Genomic DNA, 27,986 nt, shown 5'->3' on the forward strand with positions numbered 1-27,986 from the left:
TTTCAATAGAGTATAGAAATTAGGCTTAGCAACTCTTTTGTTTTTCCTTCAATACGTAACATACCCCAGCAGTTGCTATATTATTATTAGTTTACTTGTAATCAGCAAGGTTGGGACCATCAAGTATTGGTACTTAATTTGTTTATAAAAATTGGTAAAAGTACAAAGTAGTTCACGTGGTACGTAAAGTACCTCGAACATAACAATATTCTGTTGTCTTATTCATTAAAGGAATCAGACATGTGCAAGAAATGGAAATACACTAAGTACACAGAAAATCCATATGTCACTTCACTGGCTGATTTTGATCCTTGTGAAAACCACCTACAGTATCCTTCAGGGTGAGAATTTCTTTGAAGAAAAACGTATTTCATTGTTTAATATTTTGTTCAGGTTTGAACAAAGTGTTTTTTTTTGTCGTTATTGTTCGTCTGGTTATTTATTTTTGGGCATTTTTTTAAAATTAAAATAGAATCTTTAAAGGTGATGAATTTGGTGCGATGCTCTTAAACTGCTCAAAGAACATAAAGGAACAAGTAGGTTTTCTTTATCACAGTGTTCCAAATGTGATGATGATTTTATATTTTTTAGGTAATTTGCATCATTTTAGTTCCATCTGTATCCATTTTTTAATGTGTGATGAATCCTAAACATGGAGAAATCTTTTTTTTAAATGACCAAAATCACCAAAACTGATATTCCATATGAAACAATACTTTAAACAGTTTACATATGTTTGTTCAAGAAATGTTAGAAACATTCAATATCTAGTGTGACCTCCATGGGCTGTGACACACTCCTGATACCATATGAAACAATACTTTAAACAGTTTACATGTGTTTATTCAAGAAATGTTTGAAATATTCAATATCTAGTGTGACCTACATGGGCTGTGACACACTCGTGACACCGATTTGGCACACTTCGAATCAGTCTATCGATGTTATCTTGAGGTATGGCAGCCCACTCGTCTACGAGGGCTTGTCAGAGTTCCTGTACGTTGTGAGGAGGGTGCTGGCGTTCACCAACACACCTAGACAACATATCCCAACAATGATCAATCGGATTAAATCTGGAGATCTAGCGGGCCATTCAAAAGCCTCTGTTCCTTCCTCGTCAAGGAAGTCCATACACAGTCTGGCGACGTGGGCTCGCGCGTTAACCTGCATGAGAATGAACCCATCACCGTCAAAAGGCCTGACAATGGGTTTCAGAATTTCGTCTCTGTATCGTCGTGCGATCACAGTACCCCTGTCGAGTATGCGTAAGTTCGTGCGGTCACCCAAGCATATGCCTGTCCAGACCATTACAAAACCTCCACCACAAGCGTCAAGTTGCACAATGTTACAGGCGGAAAATCGCTCTCCTCTGCGTCTCCACACTCTCGCACGTCCATCATCACGAGACACAGTGAACCTGCTCTCATCTGTCCACAGCACGGTGGCCCATTGACGAAGTTTCCAGTTCAGGTGCTGACGAGTAAACTCCAATCTGGCTGCACGGTGTTGCGCTGTCAGAATAACGCCTCTTACAGGCTGTTTGGCCCTGAGGCGTCCTTCGTGCAGACGATTGCGAACTATTTTGGTCGACACACGGGTTCCAGTGGAATGCTGAAGGTCATTTCGCAGTGACCGAGCCGTAGCTAACCTGTCCCGCAGAGCAGTAGTCACGATTTAGCTGTCCACTCTGACTGTTGTGCAGCAATAACAGCTTTGACCTGGTCTCCTGTTGTGAGAGTTCGTCTTCTGGTAGCGTTGCCAAAGTCGATTGATGACACTCGGTGACATAACGACACGCTGTGCCGCCATCCTTTGGGTCTGGCCATCCTTCAGCATCTGGACCACCCTGGCCACCTCATAGGGCTCCTGACTACTTGGGTGCACAAGACGAAGGTACATACTAACAAAACGAGCCACAAGAGATCAATGTTGGTGTTTGGTTCGAGAATTAATGAGAAATGCATAGTTTCACGTGACAGTCTTATAAGGGTACCTTGAGTTTTATTCTCCTTGAATGAGGTTAGTTTCGTTTGAGTTGCTTCAAACTTCACTCGCAAGCTTAAAAAATACACTTGCAGATGAACGGATATGTTCTTCATACATAAATTTAGTTATGACAAAATATACTGAAATATGTACTTGTTCCTTTGATTTGTTTGAGCAGTATATATAAATTTAGCTCTTGACTCTTTTCCTTCATTGCTAAGGGATTGACTGTTACTCCCATAACGAACACAGCATGGAGTATTTTTGATATCACAGTGATACATAACTGGTTGACCCGGTATGGCCAGGTGGCTAAGGCACTCGACTCGTAATCTGAGGGTCACGGGTTTGACTCCCCCTCGCACCAAACATGATCGCCCTTTCAGCCGTTGGGGCGTTATAATGTTACGATCAATCCCACTATTTATTCGTAAAAGAGTAGCCCAAGAGTTGGCGGTGGGTGGTGATGACTAGCTGCCTTTCCTCTAATCTTACACTGCTAAATTAGGGACGGCTAGTGCAGATAGCCCTCGTGTAGCTTTGTGCGAAATTCAAAAAACAAACCGTCAGCTCGAGATTATGGACATGACCATGCATAACCGAACTTTTGCTTAACTTTCTAAATTTTAAAGCTATGTTGTCGCACACATCTCGTCACAAATCTCGTGTTAATTAGTGTTAGAGTATGAAAACCGGGTGTTGTGAGCTACCATCAACAGCCTTTCTCTAATTCAAGTTAAACAGGATAACCTGTCTTTCCTTGGAGTTTTGAAAGTGTGAAGAAACGTGATGTCTTGTTCAGTAACAAGTAATTTTTATGTTTGTGTCTGTTTCGCTTCTAGCCTAAAAGCTTTAGTTGATATGAGAAGTCAAAACTGTCATCTTTGAAAAGTGTACGACTAAAAGACACTTGTCAGTCTGTTAATGAATTATGTAATTTTTTTTATGTATGATTTATTATTTTCTCCCTGGTGGACAACAGAAAAATGTTCACATTCACTGACAATGCAGAAGATTGTTTAATATCACGTGTTTTTTTCTTCCAGAAACAAGTATATTCCGTGTACCCCTCATGTGACTGATAACACACGAAAGATTCCGAGACATGATGTAGTCAAAGACCTGCCCATATGTTTTGACCCTGGTTGCAAGAATAGAAAAAACAAAAGGTTTTTTATTGTCTATTTACGAGTCACTATAGAAGTTAGAAATGTGGTGTCGTTAATATTATTTTATATTTATGTATTAGTGTAATTGTGTGTAACCATAATTCTAAACTTTTATATATACTTAATTTATAATACAATTCCTGACTATTTGACAGGACAATGTACTGATGTGTCACCTTCTCGCCAAAGCGAATGTCACTGCATTTTTTTAGTGTGACCTTTGACCTTATAGAATTGAATAATCTTAATATTGAGACTTCAACGTTCTCTATTAAAATAAAAAAAATTGTACAGTGCACAGTGTGTGTTTATACCCCAGCTCCACACAAATTTCTGGCCCCTCACCTGAAAAGTGAATGTTGTGAAAAAATTAAGAGTCTAAATATTACATTATATATCTCCACCACACACTCCAAACACGGCATAAGAATCGTAAAAACACACAAAAGTTATACACTGTCTATGACAGGATATTCAGTTATGTATCCTTGCACTAAATCAGGATCTCCAGTTATGTATCCTTGAACTAAATCAGGATCTTCAGTTACGTATCCTTGAACTAAATCAGGATCTCCAATTATGTATCCTTACACTAAATCAGCATCTTCAGTTATGTATCCTTGAACTAAATAAGGATCTTCAGTTATGTATCCTTGAACTAAATCAGGATCTTCAGTTATGTATCCTTACACTAAATCAGGATATTCATTTACATATCCTTGAACTAAGTCAGGATTTCCAGTTATGTATCCTTACACTAAATCAGGATCTCCAGTTACGTATCCTTGCACCAAATCAGGATCTCCAGTAAATTGGCCAAAATATGGCCGAATAATTGACCAAAATCTCCAAAATTGTGTTTTTTAATGAATTAAAATGCACAATTTCGACTTTTTTGTATGTATGTGTGTTTGTGCTAATTTTCATCTTGATTGTCATAAACGTGATGGCAAAGGAGCCCAAAATAAACATTTTTTGGCTTGAACTTTCACCCCATAATATCCTCAACAATTCCCAGTTCAGAAAAAGGCATCTGGAAGTAACTCCAGATTAAGGCATGAGCTAACCAGACTGAAGCTCAGGGCCTCATACTAATTAGGAGGCACGAGCTTACCAGACTGAAGCTCAGGGCCTCATACTAATTAGGGGGCATGAGCTTACCAGGCTGAAGCCCAGGGCCTCATACTAATTAGGAGGCATGACCTCACCAGGCTAAAGCCCAGGGCCTCACACTAATTAGGGGACCTCAAGCTATGACTATATATGTATTTCACGTGAAGGTACTGTCTCGAGGATGCCTCTGTAAATTGAAAATGCTAGGGCCAATAAAATCCTTCATCTGGCTTTGTCTGGACGTATTGGACCAACGTATGACTATACTAAGTTTGAAGTTTGGGAGAAGAAGCAATAGAAAAGCATTATGTCTTTCTTTGGAAACATAAATATGAACCTTGAACCCATGGAATTGTTGGAACAAGTCTAGACATGTCTCGTCTATCATTAACAAAGTAATGAATTATGTTTTGTAAGCCTAAAGTGGACAAACTTCAAACAGAACCAACAAAGGTTAACATCAGAAAGATAACCAAAGCTTTCTTTCTTGAGAAGTATGTAAAAATTTGATTTATCTCCATGGAACTTCTGTATCCATGGTCTTGCAACTCTACCTACATATATACAGTGGAAGGTCTGTAGTAGTTGGTTGAGGGTAATGGTCAACAGTTGTAACGTTCCATCCTTTGAAGAATCTCTTTACAATGGAAATTGTAATGTTGGCCAGGTAATTCATGGCTACCGTGTTAGATATGGAGAACATATTAACGAAGCACCGCGGGATTTGTAATATTATGGTTAATTTAACCCTTAACGATGTTTAATTTAACTTCAAGGATGTGTCAGAAGGACTTAATTACCCTTGGATGTTTATCAGTTTATGATGTACGTACAATTATATATTTTGAACTACAACCATAGCTTGTGATTGTTGTATAACCTTTGGAGGGTTGTTGTATTTTCCAATGTGTTAACAGTTTTTCATGTATCTCGTAAGTCTGCTATAATAGAACAGATCAACTATTGTGGGTTACATCATGAAAATCCAAGAATCAAGGTCCAAATCCCCGTCACACCAAACATGTTCGTCCTTTCAGCCATGGGGCGTTATAATGTAACAGTCAATCCCACTATTCGTTGATAAGAGTAGGCCAAGAGTTAGTGGTGGGTGGTGATGACTAGCTGCCTTCCCTCTAGTCTTACATTGCTAAATTAGGGACGGCTACTGCAGATAGCCCTCGTGATGCTTTGTGCAAAATTCAAAACAAAACAAACCAATACATCATTAAGCCTTTACATAAGGGTAAACAATACACCAGTCGTTCTCAAAAAACAAAATGTTGGAGTTTGTGACAGAGAAAAGTTTTTTCTGATTATTGAATATGAATTTGTGGATTTAATTTGGTGTGTAAAAACAATGTTTCAGCAGTAAACATTAACGTCAGAAGGGAAGGATTGCGTTAAAAATAGCAGGACGAAACCTGTGACGAATAAACGAATATAATATGTGCCCTGGTTTGTTCCAAAGATGACTGTGGAAGCAGGATCCACACTACAGTGGATTCACGCCATCTACCAGTCTTGACCTCTGGTCACCATTCTCTCGTGTTAAAGAAGAATAAGAGAACTAAAACTAAATTAGGATGTGGGTGTTAAAGCCACCCATAGTGTTTCACCCTTCAGACAAACATACATTACATATATATGACAAATGAGAAACAGGAGCGTTTGTGACGACACTTTACAATTTGGTGGATGTAGATTTAACTTGATTTACACGTCCGTGTTTATGTGAATGTATTTATATATGTCACACGAGTCTTACTAATATAAGTCAGTGTCGATAGCAAAGTTTTGTGAGCTTTGGAACATCAGTTTTATGGGTGTAGTTTAATGTGAATAGAGCAGGCTAGTCATATTATTTTCTTATTTCAGTGAGTGCTTGAATTTTCCTGCCTGTGAATGGAAAGAAAAAGAAGCCCTTGGAAGAGAGATATGTGTTAGTTTCTTGGATAAAGGTTAGTAATGTGTGTGTGTATTCTTATAGCAAAGCCACATCGGACTATCTGCTGAGTCTACTGATGGGAATTGAACCCTGATAAGAAGCCCTTGGAAGAGAGATATGTGTTAGTTTCTTGGATAAAGGTTAGTAATGTGTGTGTGTATTCTTATAGCAAAGCCACATCGGACTATCTGCTGAGTCTACTGATGGGAATTGAACCCCACATGATAAGAAGCCCTTGGAAGAGAGATATGTGTTAGTTTCTTGGATAAAGGTTAGTAATGTGTGTGTGTATTCTTATAGCAAAGCCACATCGGACTATCTGCTGAGTCTACTGATGGGAATTGAACCCCTGATAAGAAGCCCTTGGAAGAGAGATATGTGTTAGTTTCTTGGATAAAGGTTAGTAATGTGTGTGTGTATTCTTATAGCAAAGCCACATCGGACTATCTGCTGAGTCTACTGATGGGAATTGAACCCTGATAAGAAGCCCTTGGAAGAGAGATATGTGTTAGTTTCTTGGATAAAGGTTAGTAATGTGTGTGTGTATTCTTATAGCAAAGCCACATCGGACTATCTGCTGAGTCTACTGATGGGAATTGAACCCCTGATTTTAGCAAAATATGTGCACGTGTACATGTGTGGAAATCAAAACTTTAGTCTAGCAAGTCAGAACAAAGTTTCTGGAAAGAATGTAGTAACTTTGAAATCTGTATAATTATTGTTTATATCTGTTTATCCTTAATATCGCTACTACGAACACTTAGAAAATGTTACAGTTCTTGTTATTGAGAAATGAAATGTTTACTTACTCCAGAATATTCTGACTTTTGCAGATCCTGAAAATAATGTCGTATCGCTCTTGTATTCCGTTTCTGGTTCTCTCTGTTTGATTTTCGTGGCAGTAGTTTGTTTCTTGGTAATGCAGAAAAGTTGCAGAAAGGAAGAAACTTCCAAGCCGAGTCATCATGAAAATACTGGTTTTTCACAGGATTCTCTAACTTCTCATCAAGTTATTTATCTGTAAGTTTTTAAACCAACAAAAACCTATCTTATCTTTGCCTAGAAGTAATATCAACCAAACAAATCCTATCTTCTCTTTGCCCAGAAATAACATGAACCAAACAAAGCCTATCTTATCTTTGCCTAGAAGTTACATGAACCGAACAAAGCCTATCTTGTCTTTGCTTAGAAGTTACATGAACCGAACAAAGCCTATCTTGTCTTTGCTTAGAAGTTACATGAACCGAACAAAGCCTATCTTGTCTTTGCTTAGAAGTTACATGAACTGAACAAAGCCTATCTTCTCTTTGCCTAGAAGTTACATGAACTGAACAAATCAGATGAGAGAATGTTTTCAAGTTTAGTTTTTATTGAGTGATTGAAATGAGTTTATTATATATAGAAGCTGAAAAATAATATGTGATCAACATGCCTACATTTCTTCTTCACGGGAGACTGGGGACCCCCTTGGATACATACATTCAATGTTTCTTGGGTAAAGATATACAGTATGTTGATTGTTATATTAGTCTGACTGTCTTTTTCCAATTAAAGGTCATCCAGTCATCCAGAGACAGCAGTAAAAACAAGAGAACTGAGTTCTACCCAGCCATTATGTAACATCAATAAACCACATGTTTCCTACTCTACCCAAAAACTTTTGTTTACCTGTTCTGGCTCTGGATTGGTTCCTGTTGAAGATTCAATAGAGCAATCTCTCCCGTACTCATCCGTACCACGATGGCTACCTCATCTTCATTCTTCCGTCCCTCCATCACACAAGTGCCCTTCATCCTACAGTTCCAGAGATTCTCAAAGTAACAGTTTTGAGTCGGATGTTTGCACTTCTGAAATGGTGACTCTTCACCGTTTGCCCATGTTTGAATACAACAGTTCTCTGGGAACAGGATCGTTGCCGAATTACAAAGAAATAGAATAAAAGTACAGACATTATCTATGCGTGTGGATTCTTGTTTTGATTAAACAGAGTTACAACATGGTTGAGTCGCTACGTCTTTGTTCTTTTTATTTGTGATTTCTTTTATATCTTTACAACTTATATCTAACGAAAAGGTAGTTGATGAATCTTACACCATCTATAATTAAAAGCTGAGATTTGTGAAGATACCTTTACATGATCAGGACAAATATTATACTCAGAATTATAATGTTAGTTTAAATGTACACAAGAGGTGTCTGTTACATAATAAGTTATAAGAAGTAATTTTAATTTTGTTCTATAGACACCAGTATTGTTACATATGGTTTGTTTTATGTACAGATTTCATACTTGCTTATTCTATGGTTTGGACATAACATGGGGGGACATATTAACACACTATAAAGGTAAATAAATGAATACATGTTCAGAACTTTGATTAACTTCCCAAACTATTCTATACCAGATCTGAATTAAAAAATAAAACTTTGCCTATTTTATTTGCAGTTACGTAATTGTAAGTTTTGGTCGCTTTCCTTGCAAAGAAAATCTTCCTTTATCAAGCAAGTACAGAACTGTCACTGATCCAAAAATCTGTCATAATATTTCTAGGGCATTCATGTCATTATGTTACTTGTTTAGCTTTTGGAATTCTTTGCGAGTCCAGTCACTAAAACTGATGAATGCTTACCAAGAGTTAGTTAATAGATATTTATACTGACTGAGTGACAACAACATACCTGTGTGTATAAAACCAGCTGATTCATAATGTGCTCTTTATATAATAATTATATTGCTGGGCTCATGTCTCTTATAAAAACTTGTATGTATAGTTATGTAATCGGCCATTGAAAGACTGTTTATTCTAAGTTATATGTTCTTTTCATTAACTTGCTAACTTTATTAGCTAATGATAATTGTTAATGTCATTTTGTCTGTCGCTTCATGTGTTTATTAATTGAATAACTTCTCTTATACTCCACATTTTTAATCTGTCGCTTCATGTGTTTATTATTCGAATAACTTCTCTTATACTCCCCGCTTTTAATCTGTCGCTTCATGTGTTTATTATTTGAATAACTTCTCTTATACTCCCCACTTTTAATCTGTAGCTTCATGTGTTTATTATTTGAATAACTTCTCTTATACTCCCCACTTTTAATCTGTCGCTTCATGTGTTTAATATTTGAATAATTTCTCTTATACACCCCACTTTTAATCTGTTGCTTCATGTGTTTATTATTGGAATGACTTCACTTATACACCCCACTTTTAAAAGTCCAAAACTTGTTTATTTGCTGTTCGTTTTCTTGACAATGTTCAAAAGAAAGTTATTGAGCAAATACCAATTTAAATTTATAAAACTAAAAATACAGCAAAACAATAGTCAGAAGTCTTGATGTTGGAAAAAATTATTTTTTTTCATATCATGTCTTCTGACTGCTTCTTCCATATACTGTACTATTGTTCTCTAACTGCTACACATTATATTGAGTTATGTTATAATTAAATTCAAATGTCAGCTGTTCATCAGTTAGTAACTTTTATGTTTCTTGTTCTTCTGTGATATTCAGACATGTTTTCAAATTGAAATTATATAAATTTAACAGTAGAAATGTGTATTTTACACAAGAAATGTCTCTGTGTAACACTAAGTGTACTTGACTAAACATAGCAGTAGAAATGTATATTGCATTTAAGCAGTGTCTTTGTGTAACACTAAGTGTATTTGACTAAAGCTAGCAGTAGACATGTATATTGTATTTAAGCAGTGTCTCTGTGTAACACTAAGTGTACTTGACTAAAGCTAGCAGTAGAAATGTATATGTTACACAAGCAGTATCTCTGTGTAACAGTAAGTGTACTACTGTCATTTTAAAAGAAATTTGACATACATGATGTGACAGAAAAGATTCCCCATGTTAAAAAGAAAACAAAATGTCGTTAGTGAAGTGAATTCCGCAGTGTTCCAGGTCCTACCTTCTAAATAAAACACTGATGTATGTGAAGGTGTTTGTTTCAGTACAGACAGCGTTTAACTGCCTTTCACACTAAGAACTGGTACCTTTAATATCAGCCTGTCAACATGTTGTTGTTTCGTCTTCTGTACGCAAGAAAGCTCAAAGCCTAGAATTTGCCATTTAATTAATGCGTGTGTTTTGTGGGCGAACAAGTTTTATTTACAATGTAAACTTGTTATTGTTAATAAAAATAAACAGTTGTTACTCACACTGCAGGTGAAGTGTGCTGTATAATGCAGTATCTATAATATTAAATCTTGGATTCTAAGTTTACAGTGTAAATGTATTTTAATTTGTTTTAGCACAATATACATATATAATATATATATTATTTTTTTTATGAAATCCTGTTCACGTATCATGAAAATACAGTTGAAAAATATGCTACTTGTGTCTCTTACTTACGTAGGCCTAAACTGTATAAAATATATTTCTGTGAAATAAATATTGCTAAGTTTATAGATCGGTGAGTCACCTAGAAGTTTTCTGTTTCTTTTTGTAATTTCGTGCACAGCTACCCGAGTGCTATCTGCGCTAGTCGTCCCTAATTTAACTACAAGGGAAGGCAGTTACTCATCACCACCCACTGCCAACGAATAGTGGGATTGATAGTAACTTATAACATCCCCACGGCTGAAAGCATGTTTGGCGTGACGGAGATTCGAATCCGCGACCCTCAGAAGTAATCTCGTTAAATTGAGGAGTCGACGAAAACGGTTCCATAATTTATATAGACTGTTTCCTGTAATTAAAGACATTCAACTACAGAATTAAAGAGACGGTTAGTGAAGTAAACAAACAACTTATGCCAGTTTTTAAAAAAATAAATACGTCTATGTTTTGGTAGGCCTATTCATTCTTTATTCAGTATACGTCGTTAACTAGTTATCTTACTAGTGCTGGTTGAACAGATATAATCCAATAGTTCATTTTCGTCGTAAGTTTACTGATGTCTAAATAAGTTTCTATAACTAGCAAATATAAGCCCGGTATGGCCAGGTGGTTAAGGCACTCGGCTTGTAATCCGAGAATCGCGGGTTGGAATTTCTGTTATATCAAACATGCTCATCCTTTCAGCCGTGGGGATGTTATTATGTTAGGGTTAATCCCACTATTCGCTAGTAAAGAGTATCTCAAGAGTTGGTGGTGATGACTAGCTGCCTTACCTCTAGTTTTACACTGCATAATTAGGGACAGATAGCCCTCGTGCAGCTTTGCGCGAAATCGAAAAAAATAAATAAAGAAAAACAAAATTTCTGTTCTAAAACATCGCATTTCTTTTGGAAGTAGTTTTCGAAAGGTTATAACAAAGCTTCAACTTTATCCTTCAGTGGTGATTTTATATTTTTTTATGTAATTTAAAATACCATCTCAAACAATGTATAGTTTTGATTGGGTAGTGAGCTTTCCTTTGAAAGCATTATTACACAAAGATCATAAAGAAATAAACGATTTTCAGCAAGCTTTTTGAGAATTTTTACATTCAACTGTCTGGTGTAGGCCTAAGGCCAATACGTTGATAATAAATTACATTTTATTAGAAGCAAAGATATTCAATGCATCATTGTATTGTAATTCGGTATAAAGCAATTATTGTTAATTATTATAATACGTAATCTGACATTTTTTTATCATGTTATTTGATATAATTTGTCAGCCAAACATGTTTGTATAACTATTACACCATTTATATTTTTGTCAAAATAACATGCTGTAACTGTATATACAAATATATTTCAATACAAGTTATAGTTTAACCTAAAACAGTAAAAAATGTTCACATAAGGCACAGTTATCAACTATTCATATTCATGTATCAAAATAAGTAAAAAGTACGTAACTGAAAAAATATTACACTTGGAACAATTCAGAAAATTTAAAATGTATTTCAGGTTACGCTATTTATCGTCGAGCCACACCCGGTATTCACGTGGTTTTGTTTATTTCCCGAGACAACCTTTGTGTTTCCCGCAAATCTGGGAACCAATCAACAGTCTAAATTTTTAATAAACGATGAATGCGCATGCGTATTGTACACTTTATGTCGGGTATCAGCTGTGAGTCACTGTGAAATACATCATATTTTTTAAAGTTATTGCCGAAACAAAATAAATTTATTACTTAAAGCATGTTTGTTGTAAATCCAAACATGTCTTAAAACACAACTTTTCAATTTAAAAAGCACTTGGTTAGAACATATTTACGTAGTTACGATTGATGTGTGTTAAAGGAACCCCGTTAAGACAATTGAAGTAGATTTGACGTAAAGAACAGTGGGATTGTTTTAATTATGAATCGCCGAAAATATATTTGTTCAATTTCAAAAATGTTTAGGAATTTTCATCGTGACTTCTTCACCTATTTTACTGAGAGAAAAATAGTATGAAACACTAGACTGTCGTACTGGCGAAGTTGTACAACTTCTAAATAATTGGAAGTCAGTGTAAAATAGTTAAAAGTGATGTTTTCTAATTGATATCACATATAATAACTGAAAACGCTCTATTTATTAATCATTAAATATTTCTTCATTTATAACTTGCAAAATAAATAATATATTACGACATTCAATAAATTTGTCTTTTCGCTGAAATTATTGAAATAGAATACGTATGCAAGCAATCTTCTGAGAAATGTTAAAAACAAGTCAATAAATAATAATTTAGTTTCCAAGTTCTTCAACCTACATCATACAGTAGTTTATAAATTACCAAGAATAGCTTAACTCAGAAAAAAACATTTATAAAAATAGTTTGCAATTTATTTTTAAGTGTTATCATACGAAATCAAATAGGGCTCATTACGTATAATTCACTACTTGGTGTCGCTGTATGTTTTGGCGCGATGCTGGTCACTCAGCTGGTAAGCTGTGGGGTGAAACCGTGTCTTTTGCATTATTCCGATTATGTTTGCGAAATGTTCTACATGTGATTCGTGATTTATGTTAATATTTATAGTTGCTGATTTTTATTGTTTGGGGCATGTTAACATTTTAGCTATTAAGGATATTCAAATTTACGGTACTATTAGTATTGTCGTATTCGAAGCTTTTGTACTATGTAAAATTATACTTTTAAGCTCTTGTTAACTTTTTTTTTGTGTGTAACAAATATGTATATTATCAGGATAAATTTATTAACTCTTTTTATTCTAGAATAATGTTTCTCTTATAGAGTTGACTTTTAATTTTAAAGCACAGAAAATGTGTTTATTCAACTTTAAGGACGATGTAAATTACTTTATTTTTGTCCCGCCAAAATTTACGACCAGAATTATTTTAATCAGATGAACGTTATTTACATTGGAATTGTTTCTTTATTAAATATGTGTACTATAGATTACAATAAACATTTTTCGTTATAGGAAAGCAACTGAAGGTGGTTCAATATTAGGATGTCAAAACAAAGGTAAATCATCTCTTCGTCTCTGATATGTATCATTTTGAAATTAGCGTATTTTAGAAGTTTACATAGAAACTTATTTCGTGATAAAATTTATTTCACTTTGTTTCAACAGAGCGAAGATTTCTAGAGAGAAAAAGCAATCGATTTTCCACTCAATTATTTTGCGTCGAAAGCGAAAAGTAGTGAATGAACCAGGGGTAAGTCGACTGTTAATTTGAGCTTCCATTTTGAAGATGCAACCGAGGAAAAGAATGTTTGCTATAAAAATGCATCGCATTTATATTTCTTCAGAATTCGAATTTTAATTCTTAAAAATTTTTTTCATGAAAGTACAAGATCAAGTCAGTGTTAAAAGATGGCACAGCTCAAAAATGAGGTGAGAAAGATATGGATAAATCGTAAAGTTATCCAGCCAAGGATCCCGCTAATGTTGTTATTATAACACTAACAATGTGGTACATTTGTCTTCACTCATAATTGTTTAGAATTAAATATATACGGAAAAACAACAACACGAACTTTAGTTTTAGTTACGTTTGCTCGTTTGTTTGATTTTTTTATAATATGAAATTGTTGAAAATTAACGTCTGATCGACATAAATTGATGAAGATAGAAGAAAAGCAGTAAACTTAATGTATGGTCGTAACTGTAAGTTAAATATTCCTGGTGACTTTTAAACATATGTTAGTTGGGCTGTCAGTATAATTTTTTCATGACAAAATGCTTTAGTAATATAAGGTGTTTACGTTGTTGAAGATATGTTTGGCCATTTTGAAATACATTTTAAATATAAGAGCGTTTACGTAAATAGTTATCACTTGAAGGTTGAATGGTAGTTGTGGTTAACTGACACCCTCACAGTATGTTAAATTCCCCAGACATACATGTAAGACACATTTTTCTGACAGACTGGTTGGCTTTGGAATAAGTGATCTTCAGGTGTGATACAGTTAATTTAAGGATTTATAAATATTTGAATGAAAGGACTGGTTTTGAATATTTTTATTTTATAATATAGTATAGTGGATGGCATGGTGTAGGTGGTAGAATGCGAGTCTTTTGTTATCTTTAAATTACGTGTTTGTATGTATGATAGCAAGTAAATCTAAAGTTGAATATATATAATCTTTTTACTTTGTATTGGAGACCTGGGGTTTTGGAGCTCATTACCTCAGAAAAAAAGCCCACTAAACCTAGAAGTGGTTTCTTACTGTTTTCTTCAAAATAAAAGTTGACTTGCACAATAGAGCAGTTCTTAGACATATTGCTCTCATATTGTAAATTTTAAAGGTGTTGATATAGAGAAAGCCAATTATCAAGCTGAAACAGTTGTAGAACTTCCACAATTATTTTATAAATACATTCATCAGGTAGCACAATGTGAAAGAATTCATGCATGTCATTGGCCCTCATGGATTAATGAGTCAAGTATGAGATATAAGTGTTCTCATATTCAAGTTATTGATGTCATCTTTTCTGGACTGTATCAGTTATTTGTTGTTCCTTAGATTTAAAAAATAAAACATTTTAAACTTGGATGAATTCTGTCCACATTGTCAATGTTTATTTTCTTATGTATAGGTGAAAAGATCCAAACACGTTTTTTACCACTGAGTGGTTTTTATCGTCAACACTGATTAAAAATGATCTTGCTGGTTGTTGATGATTATTAAATTACTAAAACTTCCCCCAAACCTTTCTGCTGTTATTTAGAATAAATAGCAAAATGTGGAAGTGAAAATGAAACATTTTAAAATTGAAATTAAGATAGATTCTTGCAAAGAAGTAAACTAAGAAAGTGTTGTGACTGGCAGATTTTAGGAAAATTTAAAATGACCAATGTTACCTTGCTTAATGAAACATTCAGAAGTCTAATACTCAGGTGAAACTTAGACAGTTATAACTGTGTTTTCACTCATTAAATTTTAAACAGCTTCTGTTTCATTTAATATAGGAGGTAAAAGAAAGCTATGAAGAATGCTACTCTAGAGCTGATTAAACAAATGAAATTAAACAGTTCGTTGGTCATTTAAATGAGTTTCCCTGGGATTATTTATATATTCCACGTAATAATCATAAAATAAGAAAGTTGATGTTGATAAGACATGAAAACTATGGAACTGGTTGCTTGTATGAATAAGTTTCCTAGAGTAGGAAGTTTTTTAGTGATTTTATAAACTGAGTTTTCATTCAGTGCTATTTTTTTTTTAGTAGCTTGAAATATATAATTGTTTAATTCATGCTGGTTGTATTATTAGTTTGAAATCAAAATGAGTTATAGAATAATGGTTAAAAATCTTTACAGAAATAATGTTTTCCCAGGTTCCCAGAGATCTCATTGGCCAAATAATTAGTAGTCAAGACGACAACTGTTCCACATCAGTAGTAATTGGAAAATCCAGTTCCGAACTAATTCGCGATGGTCAGCGAACACCTTCTGATATGTTAACTCCTGTAACTCTTAGTGAATTTCGTGGACTGACGTGTATGTTTACACCAGAAGCATGTGGCAAACGAGTCTCACCGCTGCCTCATTTTTCCTGGGCAGATCCTCAAGAGGTCTGGGAACTCATGGTCTGTAAGGATGCAGTTTATCCTCGAGATCCCAAGATGTTGTGTCGACATCCTGCTCTGCATGCTCGAATGAGGTCAATTTTGTTGGATTGGTTGATAGAAGTAAGTTCTGTGTGAGAGGTGTTCTTAGAAATTTGTGTATGTGTTTTAACTTTTCAGAAAAAAAAAATTAAGCACTTCTGTTTATTGAAGTTAAATGTTAAAAAAATTATATGTATTTGATGGTTAACACCCATGAACTAGAATATGAATTGAAGTGTGTATCCTAAAATATATTACAGTAGCTTATATCATGTTTTATACACATATAATCATATATTTATATGATTTGAAAAAAAGGGTACTCAACTCGCGACTTGTGAGTTCAAATCTTGGCACTGAATCCACTTGCCGTTTCAACCGTGGAGGCATTATAATGTGATGGTCAAAGAGTAGCTGTAGAGTTGTCAGTGTTGACCTTTTCTCTAGTGTATCACTCCAAAATTACAAACAACTGGTTCAGGTGTACATCAGGGGTACCAATTGTTACTTTAACATCTGTTTTAGCAAAATCTGTGTCATGATTATTATACAAATTAATAGAAGGATCTTTGTGGTACACACGACAAGAAAACGTTGTTACTTTATTTTCTCGGGTATCCAACTTTTATTTTTCAATCAGTAACCACGGTTTCATGGATCTGTTTTGGATTATCAGTTCTACAGTTTACAAAGAATGTTTTTGGATGAGTTATTATGTACTTAATAAAACTGACAACAGATGGGGTTGTGTTTATCTTTATTTGTGTTGTATGTGTACATTCACATTTAGTATTTTTTTAGGAACAGTTTGATGCAGAGATAGAGTTGACATGACAGGCTTGATATGTTTAGGAGTTAGAATAATTTTGCATCAAATTTTAGGGAATCTAGTTTGTGTTTATGCAGTAAAGGTCAGAAGCTTTTGATATCCTAGTTGTACATGTGACCATGAAGTTGTGGTAACTTAGAGACTGTATTTCAAGGTTTGTTTAACACCTAATATTTTATGAATATACTAACAAACTGTTTAGATACAGAGACTTTGGATCTCAGTTTCACAATTACTAATTTTAAAAGACTTCCTGAAGGATAATTGCAATGAAATATTAGTGTTAAAAATCAGCCAGGCCTAAAGGTCATTAGTTAATAGTGACCCATAAGTCGGGTAACATTTTGTAGTTTTGATCTATCAAGTTTGGTTATGGTTTAGGTCATGGGTATAAATGTTTAAAGTCGTAGTTGATTCTAAGACCATAAAATCTTGTAAGCATCTGTTTTTTTTTAATAGTCTTTCCTTTCTCAGAAGTGATATTTTATTTTAGTTCCAGAACGTAATGTTACCAGTGTTGATTATCTGGTCATCTTGTGTGAAATGATGTACTGAGATATTCCAGATAAAAGCAGACTTGTTTTTCAATACCATTACCTAAAGTGGATTACAGTCCTTGTCAGAAAGAAGTCCTTGTCAATGTTATGCTGTTTTTTTAATTTTTAGATTTAATTGAAGACAACAGAAACAGTTTTTCTTTTGCTTAATTGAAGACAACAGAAACAATGTTATTTCCTTGAAATCACGAGGAACAGTTCTCTGAACCTTTAATCTGCTCGTGATATAAGAAAAATTTGGAGAGTTTGTCAAATTCTAGTATTTTATATTTAAAACAAAATCAAGATGACTGTTTATTGATTTGCAGTTTTTAGTGTTCAGAATGTTTTGTTAAACATTTTTAGGTTTGTGAGGTGTATCGACTCCACAGGGAAACGTTTTACTTGGCACAAGACTTTGTAGATCGTTACCTCGCCTCTCGGCGGAACGTCCCCCAACAGCAGCTTCAGCTGTTGGGAATAACAGCCTTATTTGTTGCTGCCAAAATAGAGGTAAATGATACACAAGCTGTTTATCTTTATTTGTTTGTAACTTAGTTAATCACTTGTCAATACCAGTCCATTAAGACTTGCGTTTCTAAACCATTCATTCATCAAATTGTTTGCAGACACTTAAGTTTCTTGTCACAAGATTTAATACAAGTCACAAAAACAAAATGTCATTAATATTCTAACCCCAATGTTTCTTTAACAGTTTGTTACTTTTGCCAGTGTTACAGGTAAAAATGTAAATTCACTCAGTGCCATGTAATGTGTGGAGCCCATTGATAGTAAACTGTGTATAAAAAAAACTGGTTTGATGGTCAAATTCCTGGAGGTGTTTTGTTTTAAAATTATTTCATGGTTGTAATATTTGAAGTTTTTACAGTTGTAGCATTTTTTTTAAATGAAATTTATAAGGATGAACATTTTCCACCAGTCTGAGGATTTCTGACTTTCGTCTCCATCGGTGATACTTTGTATATTTTACCATTCCTGTAACACTTCAAAATAAAACGTGATCTAAATTTAGTTTCTGAAAGAGTCACTGCCATGTTTCTAATTATTTTCTAAATCTTGTATGTTTGCAGGAAGACTGTTTTTTATGAAAGGAGTTAAAATGGAGTGAATACATTATGAAGTAAGGGTTACAGAAACTGATAGTTTAGATAAAAACAAATCCAAGTGAAAGTTATTGGAGAAAGAAATAAAAGTTGTATTTTCTGTTGGGAGTAACCACAAGCTGTGAAGTAGAAAATACAGATGTTTCACTAAGAAAAGCTTTATGGAAGAAACTCGTGAACTATGATTCACATGATTTTTCACTGTTTTAACAAACGAATAGTGGAATTTGTCTAATTTACTATAAAATATAAGAACACCATATCTATCATGTATATATAGGAAACAAAGGACTGGAAATGAACCAGATAGCTTTAAAATGTTTCTAGGAGAGTATGTGCTCAAATATATCTTAACATGTTTTGAGTACCTTTGATGCCCAGAAAAAGCTTCAAAATTTTTTTTTTTTTTTAACACCTTTTGTTCATTCTCGAACTATAAAGAGAAATGTTAATAGTTTAAAATAAATTCAGAAAAAATTGTGAAGCCTGAATCAGCAGTTAATAATTTTAGTAATAATTAGCCAGTTTCAGAGTCAAATGTTTTAATCTGTAGCACGTGAAACGTTAAGCAGATGTAAAAATGTTACATTCTTGATGAGAAGAAACCAATTTGAAATAACCTGAAGATGACCTAGGAAGGTCGAAATGTTCTTCAATAAAAGTGTTAATGCCCATACCATAATGTTCAATGTCGTTGGCTTCGTTTTTGTTTCTGTTAATCTTCGTATCTGAAGAGGTAATATTTAAGTGGCTACTATACATGAACTTAAATCTGAGTTTATCTAGTTACGTCTGTTAATCGTGGTTTGTCTAGTTACTCGTAATTTAAGATAGCAGCCAATCTAAATTATCCAGTTACTTGAGACACCTAACAGGCTGGATTATCCATTTACTCATTTTTTAAGACACCAGACAGACAGACACCACTCTGCTTCACACACATAATATATATATATATATTAATCAAACAGTTTTCACATAACTGAGTTATAATACCACCAATATCTTCAGTGAATCCTACTTAACAGCAACAATCTTAATGTGAACTTCTTTGATGCAACTACTGACTGTTTCGGTTTCGTTTTTTTACATGTAGGAAATTTATCCACCCAAACTCACAGAATTTGCATATGTCACCGATGGAGCCTGTACAGAAACCGAAATCTTGGAGAAGGAATTGGTGCTTCTCAAGGCAAGTTTCTCTCCTCAAATTAACAGCAAAATTTTAATCATTTGCTAGAGAGGTTTATCAGTGTATCATAAACCTTTTTGCATTAGATGGGTCAAGGTTCAATGCCACAACCTTTTACAGAGGTGCATTATAAATGTAATTAAACTGATTTATTTTTAATGTACAAGAATACGTTTGGCATCGAAATGTTAATAAATCAGTTTTGGTATTATTAAAGTTTTGTGTTCTGAGTTTCATAAGGAAGTGATGAAAGTCTTCTCCCATCATATGATAACTGACATTTACTGTCAGTGTCTTTTGTCCTTAATCTATTTACAACTTCTCTGAAAAGTGATGAATTAAGATAAATTACTCATAATTTAGTCATTACTCAGACAAAGCATAATTTTTATAGCTTTGAATAATATTTGGTATAATATGGTCATTACTCAGACAAAGCATAATTTTTATAGCTTTGAATAATATTTGGTATAATATGGTCATTACTCAGACAAAGCATAATTTTTATAGCTTTGAATAATATTTGGGTCATTAACTAGAAAATCAGACCCTTACCGACATACCCACCTGTCTTGTCTTACTGATAGCTTTCTCTGATATTAAAAACTATATTATTTATAACCATTTTCTTACATACAATAATAATAATATCTCAAATGACATGTTATATTACATTATTTTCTATACAGAGAATTGTTCATTTTGCTTCCAGTTTAGACTTTATATCCACAGAAAACACATCATTAGCTGAGCTCTTATTACAAAGTTAGAAAGCCAGAGTAGTTATAATAGGTATTGAATATTGTCTAGTTTTTATACAATATTACTCAGCATTTATGGGTTCATAATTTAATTAAATTATAACCTGTTTATTTCAATAGTACCATTAGTATAAAAAATGTCAAGTTTGACAATAAACAGCACAAAATGATTTAAGCAAGTACTTTCTCTTGTTTACTTGAGATAATATTGTCATGATTCAGACAAAGTATATTGTTTATAGCCTTTAATTTTATTCAGTTATAAAGTCATTAAATAGACAATTGGACCCCTCTTTCCACACCCACCTATCACATCTTTCAGAAAGTGCTAGTAGTTCTGACATATAATACTATATTATTTGGAACCAATAGAAAGCCAGTATTTTATCTATCAGATGATGTATTTTATTATGTTTTCCGTACAGATAATTCTGTATTTTCCTCACACTGATGAGATTAACTAAATTTTTAACAGTTCTTGTTGCATATTTAGAGAGTCAGAAAAGTTTGATAGTTATTTAATATTGTGCATTTTTTGAGTATTATTCCATGTTCTTTGGTGCATTATTTAATTTTAAAATAGCTTATGTAGTATAGTAGTACCATTAGTAGGCCCGGTAAGGCGTGCGACTCGTAACCCGAGGGTTGCGGGTTCGCATCCCAGTTGCTCCAAACATTCCCCGCCCCTTCAGCCGTGGGGGCGTTATAATGTGACGGTCAATCCTACTATTCGTTGGTAAAAGAGTAGTCCAAGTGCTGGCGGTGAGTGGTGATGACCAGCTGCCTTCCCTCTAGTCTTACACTGCTAAATTAGGGACGGCTAGCGCAGATAGCCCTCGAGTAGCTTTGTGCGAAATTCACAAAACAAACAAACAAAACAAGTACCATTAGTATAAGTAGTGGTATAATCAACACTCACCAGGTAAGTATTTTATTTCTTGTTTTTTATGTGTATTCTTCATTTGTTATTATGAAAGACACTAAATTTTAAAGATTAGAAACTTCTTCGGTTAGTATACATTAAATAAAGAAATTTTTCACAGGTTACACTCACGGGTGACTTGTGCAGTACATAATTTGATAGGGTAACACGACTGATATACAACTTGTGTAGCACAGTACTAGACATGGTTTAAAAGGAAATAACACGGTATAATTCATTACAAGTGTGTGTAATGTTACAAGCTTTAAGCTAATTGTGATAAACAATTTGATATTTATTTAGAAGGCTTTAGAGATTATGCAAAAGAAATTTGAAAATTCTCATGTGAATAAAAGTACTTTTAATCTTACTGTGAAAACCACTTTGTATTTGTAGCAGTATATAAACACAGGTAATGTTTTAGTAAAAATAATTCGTTAAAAACTCCATAGCTTTTTATTTTTTGTCCAAAAAATACTTAAGTTTAATAAGCTTGCCAAATTTCTCAAATACATACTTTCTGATTCACGGTATACCATCATGGTTAAGTGATTGCTACAAGGCCAAGCAAAATACACAAGCCTTTTGTGATAGGCTTGAGTTGTTTGCCATTGGTTGTTTATTGCTACATGAACTGTTTAGAGAATACCTAAATCTGGCAACTTTTTGAAAGGTTCTTGTTGGCACCTTTGTGATTCTCTGATGCTCCTATATGAAAGTGGCATAATGTCAAACTGCAGACTGCAGGATCCAAGGTTTGAGACAGATGCTACTGAGCATACTTTGCACTTTCAGATGTGAGCATTTTATGGAAGTAACAGTCAGTCCCCTATTCGATTCAGAGAGTCAGACAAACCCCTCGTAGTAGCAGGTGCAGCAGGCTGGTTGTCCTCCCTCTGGTTGGTCAGTCAGTCTTAGAAATAGGTATACTTGCATCTCATAAGTTCTGACCTGGTCATTTAAATCATTTCGCATAAGGTGGTCTTCAAATTATAAAATCAAATTGTTTTTGTGGTGAAAAAACAATAACTCATTAGCAGTACACCTTGGCACTTAATAATGGAAACATTTGGCTTGTGACTTTCGTTTTTAACACAAAGAAACACTTTCTTTTATTGTAATTTAATCTCCATGTTTTATATGTCTACGTGTTTTAAATTGTAACAGATTTTACCACAAATAGAGCATGTATTTTTTTTTTTTTAATGGTTTCTCTAAACTTGTTTGAAACTTCTTAAACTTAATTTGGTGTATTTGTCATCCAGACCTTAAAGTGGGATCTTACACCAATGACGGTTAATAGCTGGTTAAACATATACCTCCAGCTTGCAGCAGAATCCTCACTTACGAAAGAAAACTTCCTTGTTCCTGAGTATTCAGGGCAAATATTTGTGCAAGTTTCTAAAGTAAGTATATAATATATGTCATTTAGCTTTAAAAAGAGCTATGTATGGTGAAATTATGATTAATTTGCCATGTCTGAATCTTAAAATACACGTTATTTTAATTATTATTAACAAAAGTGGAAAATAACTAGGATTTTGTGATAATTACAAAGTGTTATTTATAGCAAAATTTACTTGTTTTGGTTTTTCACAACTGTTAGCAACTCTGTTAGGAAAAGATAATTTTATTTTTTCAACAAATAAACAGAAGTACTAGAATTTAAAAATGCATAGTTTTAATGTGTTGTACAAGTTTGTTATTAGGATATATAGATGTGTGATAAGTACTGAAATCTAAACATAAGCTGTTCATTTCAAGTATATTTTTATTTTTATCAATAACTTCTTGGAAATTCACTTGTATATTAAATCAAGAACCTCCAGGTGTTACCTTTTTAAATATAAATGGGTGCTGCTTGCATCGAGTTTAAAATCCCAATGTACTCATCAGATGGTAAGAGTCTATTAACATTTGTTTTTATGGTTGAAAACTAATCCAAATCATTTCATTATCCACAAAATTAATAAAATTAAAGTTTTATTGGGTATGGTGATGATTATTTAGGAGATAATGAAAATAATTCCTGCAGAACATACAAAAAAACTATGGGTTTAAAGAGGTAATTAACTTCAACTTCAAAAATTAATTTATTGCATTTTAGAAATGGTTTGTTTATTTTGAAAATATAAAGAGGATATAAATTTTTAGGTTTCTGTTTTGTTTTCAGTTAACAGACTTGTGTATCTTAGATATTGGATGCCTGCAGTTTCCTTACAGTGTCTTAGCAGCTGCTGCCTTAACTTACATAACATCTGAAAATCTCGCGGTTTGCGTTTCTGGTGAGATTTGATATTTTTCTTTTATATTAAACTTCAAGCTAGCATTGCCTCTGTTTGACATAAATTATGTACAAAATGTAAAGGGTTTGTGTAGCCATTGTTATCATCCTGTACAATCAGTTTGAGGGTAGTTGTTAATTAGTTAATTTTATCATTATTACTAGTTGTAACTTTAGTTTATATCAGTGTTTGCTGTTAATCTGCTATTGTCTTTAGATAATTCCAAAGAAAAGGACTGTTTGTTGTAGCAAATGCTGGAATTGAACCCTAAACCTTGTTAAAAAGTGGTGGATTGCTCACTTGACTGGGGACTTCTCCATTAGAACTTGAAACAACAAAATATTTGAATGTTTACAAGAGGGGTATTCAAAGTTTGCTAGGTTAACAGAATGTGTTATTAGATAACAGTATGTAAGAGACTGATTTTGTTCTTCTTTACCTTGCATGTTGATGTCCAGTTATCACAACTTTATCACACAATATCCTGCTTTAACATCAAAGACCTTTTTCCAGACATGACAGGGTAAAAATCACTTAAATTTGACAAACATTTATAGTATTTTGGATATTAAAAAAACAAGTTGAAATTTGAAATAATTAAAAATGCTTCACAATCAACATTGAATCTCTGAAACTGGTTTAAATTGAAATTTATAATGTTTATCGAGATATCAAATTTCTTGCTGTTAAAGAATTTTTAGTTCATATTATCAGTTGATCATGTAGGTCTAACAAAGTGTGGGATCTCGTCGTGTGTCCAGTGGATGGCTGCATTTGCTACAACTGTGACGGAAGATGGCCAAACGAAGTTGATTTGCCATCCGATGGTAGACGACGTGCACAGTATACAAACACACAACATTAATCTTCAGTTACTGGTACAGTAATTACTGGTTTCCATAAAAATAGTATCTGTTAATCTTCAGTTACTGGTACAGTAATTACTGGTTTCCATAAAAATAGTGTCTGTTATTGAAGGTTAGTTTCAGCATTCAGGTTTTACTTGCTTTGTATTGAGAGCTAACTTATTAAACTTCAAGTCCCAGTTGTGGAGTTTAACATCCAGTTTGAACCAACTGTTTTATATTCAAATAATAGTTCTATCATTAATTACTGTTTACCTTTTTAACCCCTGATACTTATAATTTGCAAGGATTTTGTAACTGTACAATACAAAATCCTGTTTTAAAAATAGGAATCAGTATTATGATGTGTACAATGAACATTGAGATAGTTGTGTAGTGTACGAGACAGATCGTGCTATTTATGAAACCTGAAAACAACATAATGCTTTTACAGTTTTCAGGTGTTTCCAAAACAGAAGTCATACATAACATAAAGAGTAGTTTGTTTTTTGTTTTTTTGCAACACAAAAATAAAGGGCCTTTCTGAAATCGAGTATCTTTTATAATTTTTTGAAATTTTCCCTGGATTATTTCAAGGTTCTCATTAATCGAGGTTCTGCTGTACTTACTAAAGCATTGAATGGTTTTGTGGTGCGTGACGTAACCAAAAAATATTAGTCTACAAGAAAGCTAATAGAAATTCATGTCTTCAGTTAGAACAGTTTGAAGTTATTTATATTTTAAAGTATAATTTAATAAAACTAATCTTGTAACTTACTGAAATTGGGTAAATGTTACAAGGGACTTTAAGTTCCCTTTCTTTAATGGTTAATTTTGATAGTAATCTTTTATAGTTAGCTATTTTGTGAAAAATATAAAGAAGTAAGCCTTGAAGTGTTTCCATGGGAGTTTCTGAATTTGTTACTTTTTACATAATCCTAACAATGTATTTTCGCTTTGTGCAAATTACAGGAAAAAGCACAAGCTCGACAAACAGAAACAAATCTGTTGACCCAGACCATTAGCTCCCCATCAAAGTAGCACAAACGAACCTTCAAGATATGAATCTACACTGATATGTAAAGAGTAATTTGTATAAACTTAGAGTGAGTTGTGTGGTGGACGAGACAGGTGCTACAAGTCTTCAAGATGAATAATAACTTTCTGAAATTTTCAGGCATTTCCAGAGAAGAAAACAACACAACTTTATACATTATCAGAAATCTTGTGTTATATAGTGGAAAGAGAAAAGTAACAAGGTGTTAAAATGTTAACTCTCGTTATCCAGGTGCTAATTATTAAGTGATGTAACTTACAAGTATACACCTGATAAATTGAACTCTCAGGTTAGTAACGTTAGGACTTTTTTTTGTGTAGACAAATTTGTACCTGTTGACCTGACTTTTGTTAATAAAAATATTCTGGAATGTCATAAAAAAAAAAAACCTGTGTATGTTGTTCAGTTTTAAAACTTAGAATTTGGTTTAACATTGCATGAAACATCTCTTGTACCATAAAGTACTCTACAGTACTGTATTACCAGTTACCATATCCGTGATATTTTTACGAAAATGTTGCTTTATGTATTTTTAAGTTCTAATAAGAATGTTGTAAACTACCTTTGTGTACGTGAACGTGAACATATTTACGTACTGTTGCCAGTAGAGTTTGTTTAATAACTGTTAAATGTTTCATCATTAAGTTGTTTTTCTGTTCATTGCAATAATTTTAAACCAAAGCAAGTTATGGATGTACAAACAGAGAATATTCCTTTATATAACATAATAATAATAAAAAAATTTACTTTAGATAAACAAAATTAAAATAAAGTTTTGAATGTTGTTTGGCATTGTGTTCAACGATTTTTCTTGACGTTACATATGTTATTAAAGTTTTGAATGTTTTTTGAATTTGTTACATATTTCTGAAGCTTATAATTTAGGCATTCTCGTAGAGCTAAGCAACATTTCTAAGTTTTCCATGATATGCTGTTATATTGAAACTGTTTGAAAAATGAAAGCATAGAATAAGATGAATTTTTACAAATCTCAACAGAATAATCTGTAAACAGAGAAACTCTTGCACATTATTTTGTATTATTGTAAACAGTTTATTTCCATGGTTCAGGAAAATGCTTTAACTTTTGACTTGTTTGTTTAAATAGTTATTGTCCTTTCTTTATAGGCAAAATATATTATTTTTTTTTGGAATGGGTTCAGTGTTGGTTTTTCTAAGATCTTGATTCTAATGTAAGTAATGTAACAAATATTTATGAGCTATGTTTTAATGTTGTCACAAATGTTCAGACAAATGTTGATAAAATAAGAAATGCAGTGATAAGTTTTTTTAAGACATATATTAGAAAATATTTATTAAATAAAAATGTTTTTTATATATTATTTGTCTTGCACGAAGAAATGATAAACTTCAAGTATTTTTTTCTCTTAAAAACCAATAAGAGAGTTGTTTTTTATTTAACATAACTATCGCCCTCTACAGTTTCATTAACCAACTGCTTGAAGTATTAAATAAAAAAAATTGTAGCTAATATACCTTGGAACGCAATCCTTCCACTTTGTTCGTTTGGGTCTGTTGTATAATTATTTTTCTAGTCGATTTGTTACCAAAATGCTTTTCCTAAGATGAATGGAAGTTGGAGAGACGACAAAGTACAAAACTAAAAAAAAAAACAATTAGTTTGATATTAGTTGTGAGTTTGTTTATAATTCAGGGTATACATGTTTGGTTGAAGTATATAATTAGTGTAAATGTGGTAACTATTAGTGCTATGTAAAGAGCTTGGTTACAATCACAAATTTCAGAATCAAACCATTACCAGCATAATAGTTGTTATCACAATCCAATAAAACGATAGTAAAGTATTTCAAATATGTTTGGAAACCTAGAGTATTAATTGTGTCATATTTATGAAACTATATTGAAATAAGTTTTTATATTATTTGACATGTACTCTTATTTATCTACGAATTGAAAATGTACTTTCAAAAATTAATTTGAATACTAAACTTGAGTTATATTACTGTGTGTGTCTTAGATAAAAGTATTTGTATTTTTTTTTATTATAATAAAAACTAATAAATAATGTGCAAAATTTAGGCCTCACTTTATTAATTGATTACAAACAATGAATACAATAAGTGTGATGGGCATACAAAATTAAAAGTTTGGTCGATTCTGACAAGAACGTATATTTATCCAAAAAAGTACAAAACAAATGTGTTACAATTAATATTAATTTTCAACCAGAGAAAGCTGCACAGCTAACAACAGCACAACTAAAAGTCAACTTGATGGCGAG

General features: G+C 33.1%; 2 protein-coding genes across 8 annotated transcripts in view; both read left to right on the forward strand.

Moving 5' to 3' along the window:
* LOC143258489 (VWFA and cache domain-containing protein 1-like) overlaps window positions 1-10,636 on the forward strand; it is a 48,628-nt gene extending 37,992 nt beyond the window's left edge. For both annotated transcript variants that reach the window (XM_076517541.1, XM_076517551.1), the window contains 5 exons: window positions 232-341; window positions 3,033-3,155; window positions 6,144-6,226; window positions 7,047-7,233; window positions 7,768-10,636. In XM_076517541.1, coding sequence (XP_076373656.1) covers window positions 232-341; window positions 3,033-3,155; window positions 6,144-6,226; window positions 7,047-7,233; window positions 7,768-8,152 — 888 coding nt within the window. In that variant the 3' untranslated portion in view covers window positions 8,153-10,636. The remainder of the gene's footprint in view (window positions 1-231; window positions 342-3,032; window positions 3,156-6,143; window positions 6,227-7,046; window positions 7,234-7,767) is intronic.
* A 2,336-nt stretch (window positions 10,637-12,972) lies between these two features.
* On the forward strand, window positions 12,973-27,779 carry LOC143258501 (G1/S-specific cyclin-E-like). 6 transcript variants are annotated; one of them, XM_076517567.1, is made up of 10 exons: window positions 12,973-13,035; window positions 13,537-13,580; window positions 13,690-13,774; window positions 15,901-16,254; window positions 17,905-18,051; window positions 19,759-19,854; window positions 22,803-22,943; window positions 23,711-23,822; window positions 24,537-24,700; window positions 25,640-27,542. In XM_076517567.1, exons 2-10 carry the CDS (start codon window positions 13,567-13,569, stop codon window positions 25,706-25,708), a joined length of 1,182 nt encoding a protein of 393 aa, XP_076373682.1. In that variant the 5' UTR covers window positions 12,973-13,035; window positions 13,537-13,566; the 3' UTR covers window positions 25,709-27,542. The 6 variants fall into 6 exon arrangements, with proteins under 6 accessions (XP_076373682.1, XP_076373711.1, XP_076373692.1 ...); XM_076517596.1 differs by having other exon boundaries at window positions 13,012-13,035; window positions 15,884-16,254; window positions 24,549-24,700; window positions 25,640-27,779; XM_076517577.1 differs by having other exon boundaries at window positions 13,018-13,193; window positions 24,549-24,700; window positions 25,640-27,779.
* The last annotated feature ends 207 nt before the right edge of the window (window positions 27,780-27,986 follow it).

Source organism: Tachypleus tridentatus, chromosome 1 (assembly GCF_004210375.1).
Source record: "Tachypleus tridentatus isolate NWPU-2018 chromosome 1, ASM421037v1, whole genome shotgun sequence".
NCBI classification, from domain to species: Eukaryota; Metazoa; Arthropoda; class Merostomata; order Xiphosura; family Limulidae; genus Tachypleus; species Tachypleus tridentatus.